Genomic DNA, 21,381 nt, shown 5'->3' with positions numbered 1-21,381 from the left:
ATCTATTCAAACAGTGAAAGAATATTTCATGCGTGGCACTTCTCAGTTTTTCCAAACTTCGGGTAGAGCAGAGATATTTTTTTTTATTATTTTAATGTGAAGTTTTTTTCCCCCTGGATTTCCATATGGTCAGACCCCATCCAGTGCATAATGTTTTCTGCAAGTGTCGTACTGTCAGCGATTGATCCTTTCTTCCAACAATGCAGGAAAAACTTCTTGGATTCTTGGTTCTGGGTCCTGAACCGACTATGAAAATGTAAAAACATATTTTCCTCATTTTAGGGCTTACTTGTGCCAATTTCTAGCTTTTTGTGTCTTGGTTATATGCACTTGAATGCCTTGACTTTCATAAATATCACTTTCTTGTCAGCTGGGACCACAATTTTTTTTTTTTGTCAACATCTTCTTTCCTTCTGTCTTGACTGAAGAGGGGAGTTTTTGCTATCTTGTAACCCTGTCATCTGGTCTGGTTTTGTGTTAAAAATTGTCATCAGACTGTTAAGAACAACCTATGGAAGATAAGAAATGGAGATGAATTGGGGGGAAAGGGGTATGAAACAGGTATTTTGCCTAAAGGTGTCAAAAAAGTCAAAGGGAAAATGAACAGGACCTTCTAAAGCATGAGGAAGGGTTTGATTTAACTCAGTGTTTTAGGTCGCTTGGTTTCTTTAGAAACCAGCCTTTTTGATATTTTCATTAAAATACATAAAGAAGTACATGACAACTTGCTTTTCTTTTTTCTGACCTTAAATGCTATCTTAAATGGCATGGCTGCCTGCTGGCAGGAGGTGGGAGGCTGGCGGAGTCCTGCATCCCCTTGTATGAATGGGGTTTAGAAAGCTGAAACCTGGGCTTCTGCAAAGCAAATATTCTATTTTAGGAGTTCCACATAGGATTCTGGACTTGGTAAAATGGGACAAGTTTCTGTTGACTTCAATGAAAAGGAGATTTCTGGCAGGGGAGATAAGCCAATGCCTTCAAGTCTGAAGGTGATGATTAGGTAGGTAGTTGTTAGAGCTAGGCAGTCTATTTGACTGCTTTAATGTCTTAATTTTGACATTGACTGGTCTAGATCAACCTTCCCTTTCAGTGTTGCTTGTCAAACATTCAAATGCGTTTTATGCATTCGGGCAGTTTTATACTAAAAACAGTGTCTTTGTGTTCTTTTGGTGTGTGAGCATTCAGAATTCTTCCCATTTTATAATTATGTATACGCTTATATATCATGTTGTCTCTCTGCATCTTTCAGGCCTCTATTAAAAAGTAAATTAAATACGAAGTCCTTGTTCCACTCAGTTCCATACATCTCCCAGCTTACATATTTTTATAATTTTTCTTTTGTTTTCCGTGCTTCATTTAGATTTCAGGTGACTTGTCTATGATTTCTTCTGTGCAGGCTTGAAATAGTTTTGTGAAGTAAAATACCATGCTTTGCTAAAATTCAGATAGGATTGTTATTTTAGATCGTCTGTTTTTTAAAAGTCTATCTGATTTGTAGTATAGGACTTTTCACAATAACACTAACAAGTAACTAGTACACGATCGATTAGAAGTAGCACTACTTTTGCACTTTCTGCCACAGAGTTCACAGAGTAAATCTGGAACTGGAGCCTGTAGCTATAGGATACAGCCAGATACATCTGGGAGATCTTGATCCATGTTGATACTCATATTCAGTGGCAGACAGAACTTACTGAAGAATTCTGGTCAGTGATCTTACCCTCGTTTACTGCAAGATAAGCAGGCTACTTCAGAAATGCTGGACCCCAGTCATGTCCCTATTATTTCCATCCAGCCAAAAAACCCAGAGCAGCCTGAGGGAGGCTTCTGGCCACGAGCCATGGTAGCCCAACGCATTTCCAAACAGAAGGAAGATACAAATGGCTGAGATGCAAGACTGGGTGTTCCTGCTCACTTGCAGACCACGTGTAACTGAATTTTCTTACTGGTATAATTAAGTGGGTCTAATTGAGACACGCTGAGCATGATCTCAGGTCTGGCTTAGCCGAGACGCAGGCTTTTAGTGCCCGCAAATGAGGACAGTTCTTCACCTGGGCTTGCATCGCTTTGTCCCTGTAGCATTCAAAAATGCACTCAAGTGCAATCATCAGAACGCAGGAAAACTTTAAGCACCAGGACGGATGAACCCATTGGTGAATAAGGGAATAAGTAAGAAGAGGCAGTGAGAAGTGATGCTTTTTGGGAAGAGTTATACCATTTTGTTATTGTTTTGCACCTTGCACAAAGGAGGTCTGTGCCTAGAGCTCATGGGTGCTATTATAACTGCAGGAGTAACTGAAAAAGAGGGAATGTGTGTACATTTGTGGGTTTATTAGTTTTAAAAACCATTTATTTATTTATTTTCCCTAACCTGAGCAATGTAAGTAATTTAAACACAGCAAGTGTGGTGACAGTAGGGAATAATTATTTCAGAAAGCTTGCAAATGTGCCCTTATAAAACAAATTTAGGTGGGGTTTTTTTTTTGAAGTAAAGCAACAAGAGAAGAGTTGGAAAGTCGCCACCTTCATAGGATGCAGCACAGGGTGAGACTAACGAAAACAAATTTATGATTATGTCTCCAGTAAGGAGACAGTTGTCTCCTGAAAGGAGAGAAAAACCATGCAGAAGCTATTTTTGGGTAACTTTTTGTGAACAACTCTCCTTCAGACTTGCTGCTCTTTTAATAGAAATTTATTTATTTTTATTTATGTTGATGCTTTGCAGTAGTTTGAAGGTGCGAATGCATGTCCAAAATGCTACTGGTTTCTTTATAAAAAATGTGAAGATAAAAGTGCTTTGGTGAACGGATTAATGATGTGTTAAGAAAAAAAGGATGTGGTGTACACTGAACCTTTTGAGCAATCTAAACTGAGATAGATCTAGCTTCCAGGTCCATAGATGTCAGTCTGTCTGAGTGAAACTGGAGGAGATGGACTGAGGTGACTCTTAAACCGCTTCCTTTTCAACCCAGAGGATCCTCCAATGAGACAGATCTAAAGCAATTTTTGGAGTATGAGAAGAACAGAATGGAAAGAGCTCAAACTTCCAGTAAGACTTCATCAGCTGGTTCTTTTTAAGTACTTGATATTTGAGCTATAGGGTTTTCTGATTTTTGCATCTATTAGCACAAAAAAATTAGTCCATGTAAAAGTAGCTCTTGAACACAAACAAATTCAGGGTGAAGGGAAAAACTGAACCTGTTCCAATAAATGGCTGTGGACAGTGTAGGAAGCTGAAGAAGGCTGTGAAGAGTGCTGCAGGAGAGGAGGAAAGCAAATGTGCATATTCCTGAACCTCAGTAGCTGCCAGCCTCCTGCTCTAGCAAGGCTGTGCTGACTGTCAATTTTGTTTATGAATCTATTTGCCCCTTCCCTTCTTTCAATCATGTAACTACTTGTAGAGACCTAGTTTTCTAGAATTTATGTGAATATATGGATTCTTCTCCATTTGGAGAAATGTCACTCAGATGATTGATTACAACAGATACAGGAGAGAAACAAACCCACGTATTTTGAATGAAATTTAGCTCTTATATTGCAGTGTAACAGCCTATGATTTATAAACAATTTAAAACTGTAATGTAGGTTTTCCAGATATTTGGAATTCCAGCCACAATGCTTAAAGCATACATATTTGAATGTGAAGTTTGGATTAAGGAGCTCTGGATTGCTCCCATTAAACCATGTAAAAAGATTAGATCCATTTGACCAACTACTGAAGTGCCTTTTCTTTTTTTTTTTTTCTTCTTCTGTTTATGGATGAGAACGATGCTCATTCTTCTGTATCGTCGCAAAGGCGTCCCAACAGTTTATATTGCTTTCAGGTGCTGTAGCACAGATCCTGGCTGGAGGCAGCTGGAGCAGGGATGTGGATACTGTAGTGCAGATTTTTTCTGTTACTTTTTTTCCTGCCTTAGCGTCAGTGTTATGGTTGTCAGTCTGAGAGTGGATAGCTTGTGGGAGTGACTGAATTGTTACTCATTACTTCGTGTTTAACTTGTCACAGATAAAAATATATTTTTATGAGACAGTCTTTTATTGTGTTCTTGATCAAACTGCTCTGACATTCATTTTGATGGATGATGATATCCAAATGATCACAGTGCAGGCTGTTAATTTCAGTCCCGTTTGATTTAATTTAAGAATTCTCTCTAAATCTGCCTGGTTGTGGGCAGTCGAATACTTTGATAGCATGTTCCCATTGTAAACTTCCCTCTCCTCCAGCTGCTCAGGCATAAAACAATTGAAGTGTTGTCTTGAGTAGGACAACTTGGGTACTTGAGAGGTATCTGATAGTGCTGACTAAGTGTTTGGGCTGAGGTGGTTAAATTGAGAATTCCCAGCTCTACTGAGACGTGGGAGCTGTGCAGGTAGGCCTGGAGCAGCAGGGACCTGCTGGGAGCAGGGCAGGAAGGGCTGCTGGGGCAGCTCAACCTGAAGCCGTGCTCTCCTGTGTAAGTTGTTTTGAAGCTCAGCTGCCCTGCCACCAATCCTTGGAAATAGGGATCCCTCTTTTCATTAACGCAAAACCACTCACTGCTAATTGGAGTTTGTATTCTTTTAGAATGCATTTCTTCTGTCAGGCTGGGCCTGTGCAGAACAGCTTTGCGAGCTGCCCCTGTGCTCGGTCAGGGCTGGCAGCCTCTTCAGTCGGTGAGCCCAGTGAGCCCAGCTAACACAAGCAGAGGGCTGAACAGCGAACTGAGTGCTTGCAGCTTCGTGCGCCTTTAGTAGATCCAAACGCTGTTCCCAGATGACCTTGAGCAACATTCATGCCTTCTAATGAGGTAGTAAGTCACATCTGTCCCATCCCATCCCATCCCATCCCCTGCTGGGTGGTGGCACAGGTGGTACATGTGATGGAGCTGGATCCTACTTACTTTGAGGGCCACGTTTTCCTCCTTGGGTGAATGCGATGCAAAGCAGTGAGCTGTTTTGTGGCATGTTCTGCAGCCCTGCACTCATGATTTGAAGTTAATACCGCTGTCTGCTCAGGAAAATACCTGGGATGGCAGACATATCACCTGTTTAAAAAAAAATGAAAAAGGGAAGCACCATTTTAAGCTTACTGAAACATGCAAATCACTTGCTAGGCCCCAGTTTCTGCAATAAATTCCCAGAACTCCTGTATTAATTCTTTCAGAAATTATAAAAAGCATTTGTGGGATTATTCTGAGCTCAGAAAGCAGTAAATGTCAGGCTTTTAACAGAGGAGATGTGAAAACCGGGAACAGTTGTAGACTATCTTGAATAATTATGTTAAGTGTTTTGCTGTTAGGCAGCTTTCTCACCCTGGACTGTGGATCACCCCCCTTTACACATTAATAGTACTTCCAGTGTTCTCTGTTTTTTTTTAAAAAAAGTATTTTAATGAGGAGAAAACCAGTTTTTATATCACTTTAAGTGACTTTTTAAAAATTTATTCCTGAGAAAGGAAGTTTTCAGCACTGTATCAGCAATCCAAAGGAAATGCTAGCTTTTGAGGTGTGGAGGGCATTGTGAACTTGGGTGTTTGTAGGGTTTATTTTTGGAGTTTGTCACCTTTAGAAATGTCAAATGACTTGCATATTTTTTATTTGAAGTTGCCTGAATGCATATTGGAAGCTATCACGTTATTATTTTTTTTTTCTTCAACGTTATTTAAAGCGCAGACAAAATTCAAGACTTAATGCAGAATGCTTCAGGGGAGAGCGGAGGGGACAGCGACCTGTGCCGTGGGGCGTTCTCTGTCACTTCCAGCAGGAGCTGGGGCACCTGCGCGGAGCCCGCGGCCGGGACCACCGAGCACTCGCCCCCAGCGAACGGATCGAAGAGCGAAAATAAAGGGCCCGGCCCGGCCCCGCCCCGGCCGCGCTGCGGGAGCCACCGGGCAGAGCCGCTCCGCGGGCGGGACGGGCCCGGCGCGGCCGCCTCCGCAGGCGCTGAGCGAGGCGGGGGCGGCCGGGACCCGCCGGTGCCGCCTCCCGGGGCGGGGCGGGCGCGGACACGGGGCGGGGCGGGCCGGGCCGGCCGCGGCGGCGGCGGGAGGGCGCAGCTGGGGCCGCCGCGGCCGCAGCATCGCGGCGCGGTGGCGGGGATGGAGCCCTGGAAGCAGTGCGGGCAGTGGCTGATCAGCTGCAAGGTGCTGCCGCCCAACCACCGGGTGACCTGGGACACGGCCCAGGTCTTCGACCTGGCGCAGACGCTGCGCGACGGCGTCCTGCTCTGCCAGCTCCTCAACAACCTGCGCAGCCACTCCATCAACCTCAAGGAGATCAACCTGCGCCCGCAGATGTCCCAGGTGCGGCCCCTCTGCCCGCCCGGCGCGGGGTCTCCGCGCGCTTTGTCTGCGGGGTGCGGGCGGCGCGGAGCCCCCGCGCCCGGCGCGGTCCCCGCCGCAGGTCCCCGCTGCCGCCGCGCGGGCGGGCCCGCTCCCGCTGGGCCGTGGGCTGAGCTGGGGCTGCCGCCGGTCTGAGCCCCGCCGGGCTCCTTCCCTTCGCCCTGCGGCCGCCCGGGCTCGGCGCGTCCCGGGCGGTGGGAGGGGGCGCGACCGGAGCTCCGGGCTCTCGGCTCCCAAACCCCCGTGAGGGCTCGGAGCCCGCAGCGGGGGGCGGCTGGGGGGAGCTTGGCCGAGCCCCCGCCGGGAGCCGCTCGGGCCCCTCACGTCGGGGCGGCCGCGCTGAGGAGAAGGTCCCGGCAGCGGCCGCAGCTCCAGGGCCAGCAGCGCGGCGTTTCTCTGTGCGTTACAATCTGGTACGAGGAGTTTGGGATGGAGACTGAATCTGGCTTCTAGTTTCTCTGGTTACACCTGGGTACGCGAGGGGGAGGGAGACCGGGAGGGCGAGGGCATCGGGAGCTGGGGAGCGCGGCGGGAGCGGAGCGGAGCCTGCCCCGACCGGCAAAGGGGCGGCCCAGGGGGCTGCAGGGCGAGCGGGGCCCCGGCAGCACTGGCCAGCTGGCCTCCGCATCCCTGCGCGACCCGCGGGGCCGAGCGCTCAAGAGTGACCAGCGATGGAAAACCGCGCTCCTGAGAGCTGGTTGCCTGTGCTGCGCTAGCTCCTTTTGTTTGGACCCTTTTGTATTTACCTTTTTAAATTGCTGTTGTGGTTAACTGATAATGAAGCTTAATTCCAAACCAATCTCCTTTTAAATGCGTTTTTTTTTTAGTTGGGACGGATGTTTTGTCCCTGTGCCCTGCACAGCTGGTGTCAGATACTGAGATGAGATGAATAAGTCAAGTGAGAAGGGGCTGTATAGTCACACACACACATACGTGCATGGCTGCCTGTGGCTGCGCCGCGCACACCTACGGCTTCCCCGGGCAGATGGCGGGGGGGACGCTGAACTTGTGAGCCTTTCGTGTGTTTTGCAGCGTTGAGAAACTGAAACATTGTAACGCCTCAGCCCCGGGATCCTGCTTTGGCTTCGCAGGAATAAAAATCGCCGTTCACTCTCAGGACACCGGCGAAAAGCGGCAGTAGACAATTAGGCTTTTGGGAAGAACGTTCTTTGTCCATATTTACCTGCAAAGCCGGTTATTTCCTTTCTTTACAATTTCTTTTTTATATATATATATATAAAGCTATGTTTTACTACCACGGGGACGTTTTCTGTAAACCCGCCGTGCAAAAAAGGGAAAAAAAGTGTCAGGTGTATTTCAGCTATCAGACCAAAAACTCGCAGACCCTTGTACTAGCCGTGGATGGTCTACAGGCTGTCCCCTGGGACCCGAGAGCTCCAGTGCCTGCTTGCATTGCACATGCGGAGGCAGTCCTGTATCTGAGCGATGGAGAGATGCAGAGGGTGGGCTCCTCCGAATGGAGGACATCTGGATAAGTTCTCTCTCTGCACCATTCGGACGCAGTGAGTTTCAGGACTTGCTAAACTGTGCCGGAGCCCTGGTTTATATTTTCATTATAGTTAGACTGATTGCTTCCAAACTGACCTTTTTTTTTCAGTTGAGCTTGCAGTACTAAAAATACTTTGCATATGAACTGTTGGAAATGGTTTCTTGCCCTGCTTAGAATGGATATAAAGTATGAAAACAGATTCTTATTTTTTTTTTTAATGAACTAGAAAGCTGTCCTCATGATATCACACAGTATTTTCTGAATAGCTAACTCATTGAATCAACTTCAGTTGGAGATTATTGTTGCTTGTCTGGACCAGTATTACTTAATTTTATTTTTGATGAATTAAAACCGTGGTGGTCTCCTTCTGTCTACTGAAAAGTATCAAAACACTCTGCTGTCATCTTTCGTAGAGCAGGTTTGGGAATAGATTAATATTTATTTCTCACAGTGCGTTTGAACAATGATTATAACTGTAGATCTTGGATTACTTATAATGCGTATTTTGAACTCGAGCTTAATAAATGTCTGGTGTAGCTACTGGAATTGTTTCACAGCTATGACAATTGCCTCCTCCTCTATGCCTGAGGAACCTGCTGCAGACTGTTCTGTCCACTGGTGCATTTCTGCCCTACACTGATTTCACCCTTGAAATAGAGGAAACTGTTGCTGGATCAAAACCTATAATGAATAACTCTCCACAGCATTAAGTTTACTGGGAATGTTACCTTTGTTTTCTGTGAGATCGAGTTGGCCATCCTAATGAGTTTCTGTGGGGTTTAATGAAAAGCCTCTTGGGGGAGATACTTTCTGCTGGAGAGGATCACTCAGTGAAAATTTCAGATATTGTTATTAAAAATGCAGCAGGTTGAAATTCTGCAAGTTGCTTGTAGTTTGTTGCTAAGGCTGCAGAAAGCACTTAGCAATAATGCTGAAGTCTCAGAAGCCTGAAGATTATTATTTGGTGAAATCTACTTGGAGATGAACTCTAAATTGTGAGTTTTGTCAGAATAATACTTGTCAGTAAACTAATAAGTTTGCTGCATGATAGGATCTCGGGGTCTCGTAGAAACACTAGTTAACTCTCCTGTTCCTTGCGGGCTAGTGACCTGCAGACATCAGAGGCATGGGGTGCCAGAGCAGAGTGGGCCTTAGGATGGAAGTCATCTTGGCCACCAACTGCTTAGTCTGCCTCAGTATGCTGCTGTGTCTGCGCTGGTTAGCTGAACCATTTGAACCTCATGTGGCCCTTATCTGTCATCTTCTAGAATAGAGCTGCAGCTCCTGTACTCCCTGATCTGATGTTGTGTTCTGCTGCAAAATCTTAGAATGGCTCAGGGGATTCTTACTGCACAGGTTTTTGAGCAATAAAACCAGAATGAAAAGGGTGGCTGAAGGTTTCATGAATGGGCCTTGTGGAAGGCAGACTGTGTGATTTTAGCTTTGTCTTGTACTGCCGTTGACATTTGTCAGGCCTTTATGAACCAAGTTTTCGTGTCTTGGGGGTTAGTTATAAGTGTGGCAGTGCCAAAGAACAGGAAAGTGAGAGATGGTGCTTCAGGCAGACCTGGGAGTAGATGTCAGGCCTCTGACACAAAAGAGTAGTGTCTTTTCCATTTCGTTACATATTTATTTTTTTCAGAATGAATGTGGCACATCAGATGTCAGTGATGCTCATCAGCTTTGCTCAGTAGACTTTGGTAACCCCTTATAAACTACATCAGAAATGTAGAGGGATTGTGACTGATGCTGCTGCTTCAGATGCTGCTGCTTCAGATGCTGCTGCTTCAGATGCTGCTGCTTCAGATGCTGCTGCTTCAGATGCTGCTGCTTCAGATGCTGCTGCTTCAGATGCTGCTGCTTCAGATGCTGCTGCTTCAGATGCTGCTGCTTCAGATGCTGCTTTTTGGCGGAGCCTTGTTCAGTCAAACAGAAGCACTGTTGCTTTGCTTTGTAAGCACCCGGCTGCTGCTGGCCCTTGGGGGCAGGAATAGAAACTGAGACTGGTGGTGCTCAGCATTGCAACACAGACACGTGCTTGGCCAAATGGCAGTGGGTATGTTGTTTTTTATGGCTAGCACGGGAACTGCGTGCCTTTGTCCCACCGCCGGCCACGCACCTTGTGTCACAGCTGTTCTTGTGTGTGGGCTGTTTTATATATTTGAAATCTGTGGATTCAGCTCCCCTACCTTTTTGGAGATAACAATGCCTGTGTAAAAGAAGTGTCTTTGTGGTTTTAGATTACAAAACATTGGGTTTAGGAGCTATTTGAATGCTGGCTGTTTTCATCTGCATTACTGTGTGTTTATGAAAAATTTATATTTGGTTAGTGGAAGTTGTCCTTTGAAGAACAGAAGCCGATTCAGTCAGTTATGCTTTCCAGAAAGTAAGCCTCAGATGTGAAAGTATAAACCTTGCGTATGTAAAGGATGAGGAGTGTTGTTGCTTTGCCCCGATGAAGCTTAGACCTCCAGGCTGCCAGCTGAATGCTGCCTGGCTCCTGTCTGAGAAGCTGGCACGTCTCAGTGCTGGGTGCCCTGTGAAAAATTGCACATGGGCTTTGTATGAGGTTGGAAACGCTTGGATTCAGGGACATTTATGTCCAGGCTCCCCCCGCCCCCCGCCCCCCCCCCCCCCCCCCGGTGACTGAACAGAACAGGAGAGTGTTGCCTCTACTAATTGCTCTCTTGTCAAGGCCCAAAACCGCTTTGCTGTTTGACCTCCTGTAAGCTGGTATCGTTGGTTGTTATTTTCAACCAGCGCATGTGCCACCAGAAAAGGAAATTTGGAAATTGGATGAAATAATGTCATTTGGCCTTTAACTATAGGGGAGACTGCCTGTTTCAGGCTCGAGTGTTGGTGTTTTGAAAGTAGTCTTATTTGCAGGCACCATGTGAAGAAGCACTAAACCTTGCAGCTAGTGGGAATGGAGCTGAAGAGGGAATGTACTAAAGGAATTGCAGAGATGTAACTGGTATGCTAGTGATTTGTAGGGTTTCCCCTGCGCCTGAAGTGTAACATCCGTGCTTGGTGACAGTGAGATGGAGGATGGAGAGTGGTAGCTCAGCATCTGCATCTTTCATGGGAGCTGTTCACTGTAGCAATTCACTTCTGTCAGATGCCTCCTCTTGGCTAGTTTAGGCTGGTGAAAATAATACAAATAAAGTGATCCATAACAGAGATTACTGATCCTAATATTTAATCATAAACATACAAGAATTTAAGTAATTTATCACCAGAAGTATAAAGCCTAAACCAATGGATTACAATGGATTTGCAGAAGATGTCATCTGTTTAATGCTTATCTTTAGTACTTTGCAAACTGGTTTTGAAATGGTTTTTGCAAGGCATTTGGTTAACTTGTGAGAGATTGCTAAACAGGAAGACTGCACTTAATTCAGTGCTGGCATGGGAGTTTACTAAAGGGGATGCTGACATAGATTAAATATTAAAAATAACTGTTTCCTATTATTCTAATAAAAATAAACAAAATATCCCTCACTTTGTATTAAAAGTTCAAATGTTTTCTAATTTTAGGGAGTTACTTTTTTTGGAGTAGCCATGTAGTCTAAAGGAAGTTCATTATCTTTGTCATCCACATTATATTTTTGAGTGGCAACTGAGCTTTTGAGTGCGAGTTTATTTTTCTTGGTTACAGTGGTATCAGGTAGCCTCAGGATGTGGGTGTGCTGAAAGGCATACCTCTCCGTTTCCTCTTATCCTGCCCTTGGCTTGGAGCTTCCCCATCAAAGGGAACCATGATCTTCTGCTCCTAACTCGGTGAGCGTGCATCCCACCATCCTACCTAGCAAGCTTCCCGCAGGTGGGTACGTTTCCCTGTGCTTTCCCTCATGTGTGCCTCCCCACAGTCATGGCACTTGCACCCCGCTCCCCCTCCCCCCTTTCCAAATTTCAGCTTAGCTCTCATGTGCCAAACGTCAGGGTATCAAACTTCATATGCCATGTGGCTCTGCAAAGGAGGAAATGGGAATTGCCTCTTGACTCGGCATCTTATCTAAAAGAGGAGTGGGATGTGAGTGGATGTGCTGAGCTCTGTGCATAGTGATGTCATTTAGGCCTTGGATCTTAGGAGGGACCAGGTGAGCTAAATGAGAAAATGAAAGAGATTCAGATTGGTGTTTGTGGCCCTTCCAGGAGTCATGGGATATCAGTAACCTGTTTTCCTTGGACAGAGAGATCTTTGAGAGAACTGGTGTGCAAAATAACTCTTACTCTGTGTTTGCTTGTTATGTTAGGTGCTAGGTTATTAAGTTAAGAAAGTACCAGAAAGATACTTTTAGATTAATACATTTTTTTCTGAAACTGCAAAACTTTTTGGGCTTGAACAAGAGTTTGGGAACTGGTTCAGTTTTTATCAGTGTGTAGAAAGAAGAGATGTGTTCAAAAAAACCCCATCTTTTTGAATTTTTAAAACCTGAGTGTATATATTCCATATAATTATTTGTAAAATAATTTTTGAACTTTTCAGTTTTTTTCAATCTCTTTGCTTACTTGCTGGTACTTAGTCCACTAAATGTCTTTACCACATTTAACTTCATTTCTGTTATTCATCTAAATGAAAACTGTGTTGGCTATAAGATATATATATTATCCATAAAAGATACATTTATCTATATATATGTTATGTGCACATGTGCATATCTTACACATGTTGGACTTGGTAAAATATTTTGAACAGACATTTGTTCAAAACAAACCCTTAATATGACCTCTATGTTTTGTGCTAAGAAAAGCAACTGATAAAATAGTGACCCAGTTTTTCTAGGTAATTCTTCCTGCCTTAAGAAGGTGGAGAAAATAGTATTTGAAAACTGATGTATTGATATTTTTTTTTTAATTGATTCACATTGACTCTTTGGTTGGGGGGAAAGGAAAACTGCAGTTGCACCGTACTGTAAAGCTTATTTTGCATGCTATATTTATCATACAGTTATTAAATGCAGCATATGTACCTTGCCAAGAATTGTCTCAAATGTCCCCTCCTGCACAAGCTCTTAGTATGCTGGAAGCTGTCTAATGCGTTATCAAGATAAATATTTATACTGGTTTCTCACAGAGGCTATAGTGTATGCCAGCAGTGGATAATTTAAATTAATGTCTGTGTATGGCATGCTGCTGTATCATGTGGGAGAAGCAGAGTTATTTTCTGAGACTTGTCTGACAAAGGTGGGAGACCTGTGATACTGGCAAGTTGAAGGACTGCTTATGGAAAGAAACTAATAAATCAAGAGGGCTCAAGGGGAGAGAGAAGGATATATAAGAAGAATATATGGGAAGTAGGAGGAAACAAACAAATATGAGGTAGAGTGAATGGTCAGAAGAAGTTGGGAAGCTGGATTGAAGGGGGGAGGTCAGAAAGCAAGACACTTAGGGGTTTAGAGAGAGGGCAGGAAAAATCAGTTTAAGATTTATCCCGAGGTAAGTACAGAAAACCGGTCTTGGATATGCTGTTATTCTGTAATGACAGTGGCATTATTGTTTAATGGTGGCGTGTTGCTCTTAGTTACAACGTACTGTCTTGGGACCGTGAGGTCCAGGAGGCTATTTACCAGGCTGCAGCACTGCACATCTGGATGGGTTAGTGCAATACGCTGGTGCAATTTGCGCACTAGTGAGACAGAGGATCTTAGAATTTTTGCACACATTCTTTTCCCCCCTCTCCTTTGAAGGTCAAAAGAGTTCATTAAATTGTCTGTGTAAAGATTGAATCTTAGGTGTAAAGAAGGAAGTACAGAGGGTAAGGCAAGGGCTGCAATGTACGAGGCAAGGCAGCTGCTGGTGGTTAAGGGGTGATGGGGAGGACCCTGGAGGAGCGTGGTGGTGTGTATGTCATGGCCATATCGGTGGGGACTTGGCAGGTCCTGGCGTAGCTGAGCCTGAGCTTGGCTCGTGTGGCTGTTGGGGAGGAGGGTTAACTGGGAGCAGCAGCTAGCAGGCTGGTGAGAGGCATGGGCAGGAAGGACTTTGAGAACACACTTTGAAAGTGGTAAAATAGAGACGGGCAGGGAAAGAGACTTCTGGTGAAGTGATGTTGGCTCCTTGACCAGTAGCTGACCTGGATGGGAATGGAGCAAGTGCCTGTGGCTGCAAAGGAAACCTGCTGGAGCGTGCTCCCCTCTGCATGCCTGCCGTGTGCCCCGGGAGATCGCCTCCAGACCCAAGTGCATCGCTGCCTGTCGCAGGCAGGGAAGTCCTGGCTCATGCCCTGCATTACATGGGTGTCTCTGCGAACAGAGGAAGATGTATTATATTTTAAGTTCAGCTGTCTTGTATTGTACTACAATCCGAAATATTTTAGGCCTGTAAATTGCCTTTGCTTTCAATCAGAATTTTATTTTATAATTGGTTAGTAGAGATTCAGTTAATCTGTCATTACCTATTTTCACTAGTTTTATCCCTCTAAAAATCACTTGAAAGTTATTTTGAATGATACATAAAATATGATGATTTCTTTGCAAAAGAAACAAAATGTGTATTTGACATTGTTATAATGTTTTCTGAAAAAAATGCAAAACACAAAAAACATTTCTTAAGGCATTTTTTAAACTGGTGTAGTTTAGCGGGGCAAGATGATTCATATTCATATTTCCAAAATCCTTAGATGTGCCCTTTAATCCTTGATACCATCAAGTTTACCTGTTTGTTTCTGAGTTCTATAAGGGTATGTAATGTATAATCTATGCTTAGGATACTTTGTACCTCTGCTTATTCCTGCAGTCACATAATTTCTACACAGAAAGGAGTCTTATAGTCAACTAAAGCAGAATGATTAAAGCTCAGCCTTGAAAATTTTGTCTGTCAAAGCAGCCTCACTTCATTGTTGTGTAGGACGTTTGATGCTAAAAAGAAATTTTAGCATTTGGGCATTAGTTTGTATGCCCAAACTAAATTAATAGAGTAATAATGACAGCATTATTGTGGCCTGTGTAGTTCGTTATGCTTTGTTGGTAGCCAAGATTTAAATTATACTTACGTGTTCCAGTGACTGACTTCAAATTCCCACCAACTACTACCCCATGTAGCAGTGATGCCTTACATCAGTTGATACAAGGCCATGAGGGCCGTGTTGTTTTTCCCTCTGACTTCCTCAGGATCTATAATTAAATATGCCTGACTCCAGTGCAGAAATGGTAGATGGAGGAGCACACCTTCACTGCACTTAGGTACCTGTCAGATTTTAGGTATCTCTGGATGGAAGTATGGTGATCGTATATAGTACTACCATGTGAACTGTAAGTCAGGGTAAACACTTATCAGTCGTATTTAGCTCAAGCTTTAAATTTCTTTTTCCTGGAGAATAAGTAAAAAGTAGGAAACACCAGAGAGAATGTTTGAACAGTTGCTGTTGCCTGTACCTTCTTTTACTCTCAAAATAGAAAGGCTGAGACTCCCTGAAGTGCCCTTGCTGGTTGCTGCCTTTGGGCTCATGGTCAGTTGATGTCCGGTTGGTTAAAAAGGGATTTCTGCCAAGCTTTAAAAAAACCACACTTGTATTTAGGCAGCTATTTTGAAAACCTGTTCACACTACTTGGCAGTTCAAGTTTTGCATTTCAGAGCAGTACTAGTTTTGCTAAATTGCACCAGGTTGTGTAAGGAAACATTTAAGTTTCACTTTCTTTTAGTGGTTTACCCTTTCAGTGTGTGCACAGAGCGATGTAGGGTTTCAGGTTGTATCTCATACTACTCTGAGCTGGCAATTGCTTATTTTTAAATATTGAAAATTCCTGCTGAGCTTTGATTTCCCACCTTCTTTTTTTTTTTTTTTTTTTTTTTTTTTTTTTTTTTTTTTTTTTTTTTTGCGGATCTTGCTTAGGTTTTGGGATGCTTGATATGAAGTAATGGTTTTTGGACCTTGTCTGGTGCAGAGGGCTTGTTTGGGATGTGAGTGTGTCCTCTTAGGGCTGTTTGATTCTAGGGAATTCCTAGAACATTTTTAAAAGTGGAGAATATGTTAAAACCTTAAGTGGTCTTTACCAGGTGTGTAAATGTCCTGAGGTTTCTTGTGAGTCCTGAATGGGTTTCACCCAAGCCTTTTGAGTTCTGCTTGTCCCTGTTGTGTCCTGATCTTCTTTTTATCCATCACAAAGGGCAGCATGAATTTGCCCACTGCTGTGGCTTGGTGTGAATCACTACAGGTAGTCATGAGAAAGTTATTCAGGGTCTGTGTTCATTCAGTTTGCACTTGTGGCTGGCAGCACTGAATATGGTGATGCATCTTCTATGTGGATTGTGCTGAGGCTGCTGATTTCACTGTAAAATATGCTGAACAGATGGCAATCTTTGTAAAACCTGAGATTTAACTCCACATTTGTTGTTCTCAGTGATGCCTTTAAGCAATATTGCTGGTTAGAAGGACTGTGCCTTAGAAAAGGCTTGTAGCTACTGTCTCTGTGCTGTTGCAGGTTTTATGAAGCGTTACAGAAATTACTCCAGTAATCCTATTGGAATGCCTTTATAGTTGTATCGGAGTCCTAAAGATTTCTCTTCCTGCGGAAGACCCTGGTAAATTGATTAGCTGAGATGAAAGCCTTTGCTGACTGGGACCTGTGATTTGCATGCGAATGCAGACATGGTGATGGGAGAGGGTGCGATGCAGGAATGGCTGAGCCATGCTGAGAACAGGGGGGCTGCTCTTCATGAGAAACTCTTGACTGGTGCATATTTCAAATTTGTGTGTCTTCCTAGCTATAATTGCTTAGATTCATGGGACCCTGGGGAATCTGCTTAATTTAAACTATCTGCATTCTCTTTTCTGAGAATTTAGGTTTTTGTAGCTTGTGAGTCCCATAGCATATCACACTATTTCAAGAGCACAGAGCTCTAGCAGTAATAAATGTAACGTGAATTATTCTCTAGTGTTAAAAATTATTTAACTATATATAAATATTATATATAAAAATATGTAACTATTATGAAAAAAATATCTTTTGCAGTTATCTGTGGGATTCCTGGTTATAATGACAAGTATCCTTGGAGGGTGGTGGTTTGTTTTTTTTTTTTTAAAAAAGAAATTGTAAATTGTTTGCCATGGCCAATGGGAGAAACATAAGAAAAAAACTGCTAATAAAAAAAAAACCCTTCTGAAACAGGAAGGAAATGTATTTTAGAACATTGTCTCTTAGGTCACCTCACTAGGAATAGGCCTGAGGAGTAGATCCTTCTTCCATCAGTAGTATAACAGTGGCCATGAATGCATGTGGCCTCTGACTAGCGGTGAAGGAAGGCTGAGATGTTCTCCTTTGGGGCAGAGCTGGTGTTCTGCTGGGGTTTCTCTGTGTAGGTTTCCTGATGGTGGTTATCATATGAATTAAGGACATGGTCTTTATGGCTTAGAACTCATCGCCATTTCCATGCTGTAGGAGGGCAGGTGTGGGGAATGGCTCTCTAAGTCTTAAAGGTAGTTTCAGAATTTGTGGCTCAACATGCAGGACCACAAATATGTTTTGCTAACCCACTTAGGAGTCTTATTTCCAAACTTAAGTGATGTCTCTTTTTTCATTCCAGTGAGGAACAGTGCTTTCACCTCATGCTGTTTGTAAAATTCATGGTGGAGCAGTTATACAGGAAAACTATTCCTCAAAAGGTTTTGCAGGAATGCCATTCTTGGGAGATGTTCTTTAAAATCTTTGGAAAAGAAATGCAGTAGTATTTACCTTTTCCTCTTTTGTGCTGAATATTTTTAGAGTTTGACCTCAAAATCCAGTGTTTCAATAAAGTCATGTTAAAGTTTAATGAAATTAAAATGCCTTTCATCTTGATTTGAAAAAGCGGCAGATTTTGAAATGTTAGGATTTCTGTATGATATTACACTTTCCTGTCAGCTCTTTTCCGTTTTCCCTGTTTCTTGCATTTTTCTGCCTTGACTTGTGTGGCTTGATCTTATTTATCTATCAGAAACCCAGGCTGCTCTCTGATTAGTAAGCATTGCTCTGACAGGTTTGGGCTCTCCCCTCCTCTTCTTTCCTTCTTGTCTCTACTTCTCCCTCATTTTGACTCATCTCAGTTCTGCAGCTTGTTCTGTGCTCGTGCTTTCTCCCCTCAGTCTGGACTATATTACTTTCACCTTCTCCATTTGCCTTCCCCCTCGCTCTGGTATTTTCTTCTCCCTCCAGTGCATCTGTTTCCTCTTTCACTTCTTTCCTGATGCTCTTTCTTCCTTTTGGCTGTTTTCCCTGCTCTGTTGTCTTCACTATTCCTGTTGGCCTCATCCCTCTGCAGATCCTCTGAAATCTGTTTCCTACATGGATGAGGGCACGTCTCCTCCAGAAGCTGCTTCCCGCCTAGGTGAGAGCGCTGGGCAGGAAGGCTCGAGTGGAAGTTACATTTTTAGGACCAGCAAACACAGGGGTTTCAAGGGACCAGTCAGCACTTGAACAGCGATTGCATGTTGGTCTATTTTGAGCTGCTTTTAAGTCACTACTTTTTGTAAATGGTCATTGCTTTGCTTTTTGTCCATTATTATAAAAAATTATGTCTCCTTCCTATTGCAGTCAGAGGTTTCCAACATGTGTCCCCCCAAAAAACTGTTCTGCTGCTTGCTACAGGTGATGGGGCAGATCACTCTAGTGGGAAGTGGTGAGGGTGAAAGCTAGTTCTGGGAGTCTGCAGGGTCAACCAGCCACTAATGCTGGAAACTTGTTCTTTTCAAAGGCAGCATCACTTGATTCCTGCCCTTCCCACCAAACTCTGAAGGTTTGTGCCACCATGGCATTGCTTGAGCAATATTTTTCTAGGGTTGAGTCCTGAGGGAGAGCATGTGGGGATGGGAATGTTAGTTATTTTTAAGCACTTCACAGATTGATTATCTATGTTGCTTGCAAGGCGGAAATACCCAGCCCTGCTAGCCAGTGTGCTCATCCTGCAGCTCCCTTGTGTTAGGCATCAGTCTCCATGGTTTCTTTCTTTATCCGCTGAGCTCCACTCACTGTTCAGGGGCTGATAGATGTCATAATTTTATTTCTGCTTCCCAGGCTGGAGGTGAGAGAACTATTTATATTCAATGCGAAACAACCGCTACAATAAGTGTCTATGTTGTGAGATTTGCATTTGCAGTATCGTGGTGTCCCTGAGGGATTATATTGGTAGCTAGTAGCAACTATAAATCAGGTTAGATGGAAATTTAAGCAAATTTTATCAAAGATTACTTAGAAACTCTATTTTATTCAGCTACAATTTGTTTCTTTGGGTTTCTGGAGTTTTACTTGCTTGCTTTCTGTCGACAGACAGTCTTTATAGGCATGGTATAATTCGTAAGCATTGCAGGCAGAGAAAGTGGCGATGTCCAGCTGGTGATTCCACTGAAGTCTGTGGATGTGCTGTAATTGAAAGCTCAGTAGAGTCAAGGTATAGATGGTCAGTAAATGTCCTGTAAACAAGCATCTATTGTCTTCATTGGTTCACATAATTTCTCCCCATGTGATGGTGAAGCATTCTCATGGGACTAAATCACAATTCTGTCGTGCAGTTCCAGGCTTAATGGAGAACATGTATTTGAATAATTACTGTGATATTTATTCTACTATGCTGGCCAATTTTATGGTTTCATATAATTTGAAGCACTAGAGCAATTTTAAAGTATTTGTTTCATGATGAGATACTGATGAAAACTTAATCTGGGTCAGTGGTTATTTTACTTCGGTATTGGATCCTTTAACTTCAGAATAATTTTCCTCACATGTCCCTTCAGAACTGAAATACGCTTCTGGGAAGGAGGTGGCTTTTGCGTAGTTTTCTAGCTGCATTGATGCTTTCCATCATTAAAGTTTTCCACTCTAAAGTCTGGCCCACTCTTTTATGTTTCCTTCAACTTTACTCAGTTTTTGTAGTTGTGAGACTGATTTTTGACTAGGGAAATTCCTTTTAAAATTTGTTGTACTCTTCAATTTAGTCATATTATTTTCCAATTATTACCATGTCTCTGTATTCATTTATCAATGTGTTTAGTCTTATAAGTCTCTATGCAGGACAGGAATGAATATGCTGTTTTCCTTCTCTTATGGGGATGTTGCCCCTCCTGTATCACCTACACATACGGCCTGTTTCAGTGAATTTCCTGATGCTTGCTTCTGTGGAATTTTCTCAGTTTTAGTAGGAGTCCCTTTTCCTGTAAACAAACATGTTAGATGTGGTCTATGACATTGTGAAGGTATTTCTGCATGTTGGGAAGTAATGCTGTACCCTAGTCTGTGTCTGAATTTTTTTTTTTCTTTTTTGGAAATATTATTGATTGAAAGTTTGCTAATGTCCCGAGGGGAAAGTAAACTAGAGATCTTGGGCAGCTACAGATTCACTGGAAAGACGCATGATGACCAAATACTTTGTGGGTTTTTCTATCAACATTAGAAAAATTATTTCTGTTACGTCTACTCCCCTAGTATTAATGATAACACGCTGTTAATTGCCTTAGGATGATTAAAACCTTCTTTGGAGGTAGAAGTCTTCCAAGAATTAGAAGGAACAAATAAATGGATGGCAGATGTTTCCTTCCCGCCTCCCCTGCCCCTGGCTGGCTTTGAAATGGATATGAGTTTTTAATCATCAAACTTAAAGTTTTCAAAACAGGAGTGGCTGACAAAAAGGAGAAGTGATTTCTGTGTTGTGTTAGGAGGTCCTTGGATTTCCTACGCATGTTCTTCAACATCCTCTATTGCATTCAAGAAATTACCACATTTAACAGACTTGGCAGTAACTTGACTTGCTTTAATAGAGATGGAGATAGGACAACTTATTTTTTTACTAGTTCTCTGCTGCTGTCAGAAAAGAAATATCAGAAATACCCTCCAGTGGCAAGGCATACTGGTGTTAAAGAGGGAATTTCATTTGGACCAGAGTCTAAGACTTGTTTTGTACTCTAACTCTCTGCTGACATTACAGGGTTGACCTCAAGTCCATTATTTTCAGTCTGCTTTTCAGTAGCAATCATGCTAATTGATCTCCCCCAAAAATGTGCTTTGAAGTTTAAAAGTTTAAAATCTGTTGAGGTTGAAATTACTTCCTGCTGGTTAGATCTAGTGATTTACAAAAAAATTAAGTTAAACTGTTGTTACATGAATCATTTATTGCTTACATAGACTGGTAAATATTACTCCTGATATCTAGTTGATGGTTTTGCTTGTTTTTTACTTAAAAAATAAATTGTGTGTGGAGTAGTTGCATCTCTTAACTGTGGTGTTGCTGTCGTAAGTGGATAGGGCAGACATAGTAAAAAGTAATACAGAAGGTGGACAGCTTATTAGTCCCCCTGCCATCCTTCCAGAGCAATTTTCTCTGTGAATTACAGAGAACAGACTTCTATGAACTTCAGTTTGCATTGCTTATCGCTGGCAGTGTATGCATTTAGCAGGTTTTAGCAGGTGTTTGGATAACTTTTGCCTCCACAGGTTAGACTGCTACCCCTTGCTACCTGGAGGAGACTTCTGAAGCAGGTGGGAAGGCTTGAGCAGGGTGGCCGCCGTGGGAGGGTTTGCCGAGAATACACATGGAGATGCTCTCCTCCTGATGGGGTGGCCTCTGGCTGGTAGAGGATCTCAAC

At 43.2% G+C, this 21,381-nt stretch overlaps 1 protein-coding gene across 2 annotated transcripts in view; it reads left to right on the top strand.

The window, feature by feature from the left end:
- Positions 1–6,011: 6,011 nt before the first annotated feature.
- The window catches only part of VAV3 (vav guanine nucleotide exchange factor 3), a 171,553-nt gene continuing 156,183 nt past the window's right edge, over positions 6,012–21,381 (top strand). For both annotated transcript variants that reach the window (XM_037403846.1, XM_037403845.1), the window contains exon 1: positions 6,012–6,280. In XM_037403846.1, the coding sequence (XP_037259743.1) occupies positions 6,077–6,280 (204 nt within the window). In that variant the 5' untranslated portion in view covers positions 6,012–6,076. The remainder of the gene's footprint in view (positions 6,281–21,381) is intronic.

The sequence above is a fragment of the Falco rusticolus genome, chromosome 11, assembly GCF_015220075.1.
Source record: "Falco rusticolus isolate bFalRus1 chromosome 11, bFalRus1.pri, whole genome shotgun sequence".
NCBI lineage: Eukaryota > Metazoa > Chordata > Aves > Falconiformes > Falconidae > Falco > Falco rusticolus.
Note: the sequence above shows the minus strand (reverse complement) of the source record. Positions and strands in the feature narration are given on the sequence as shown.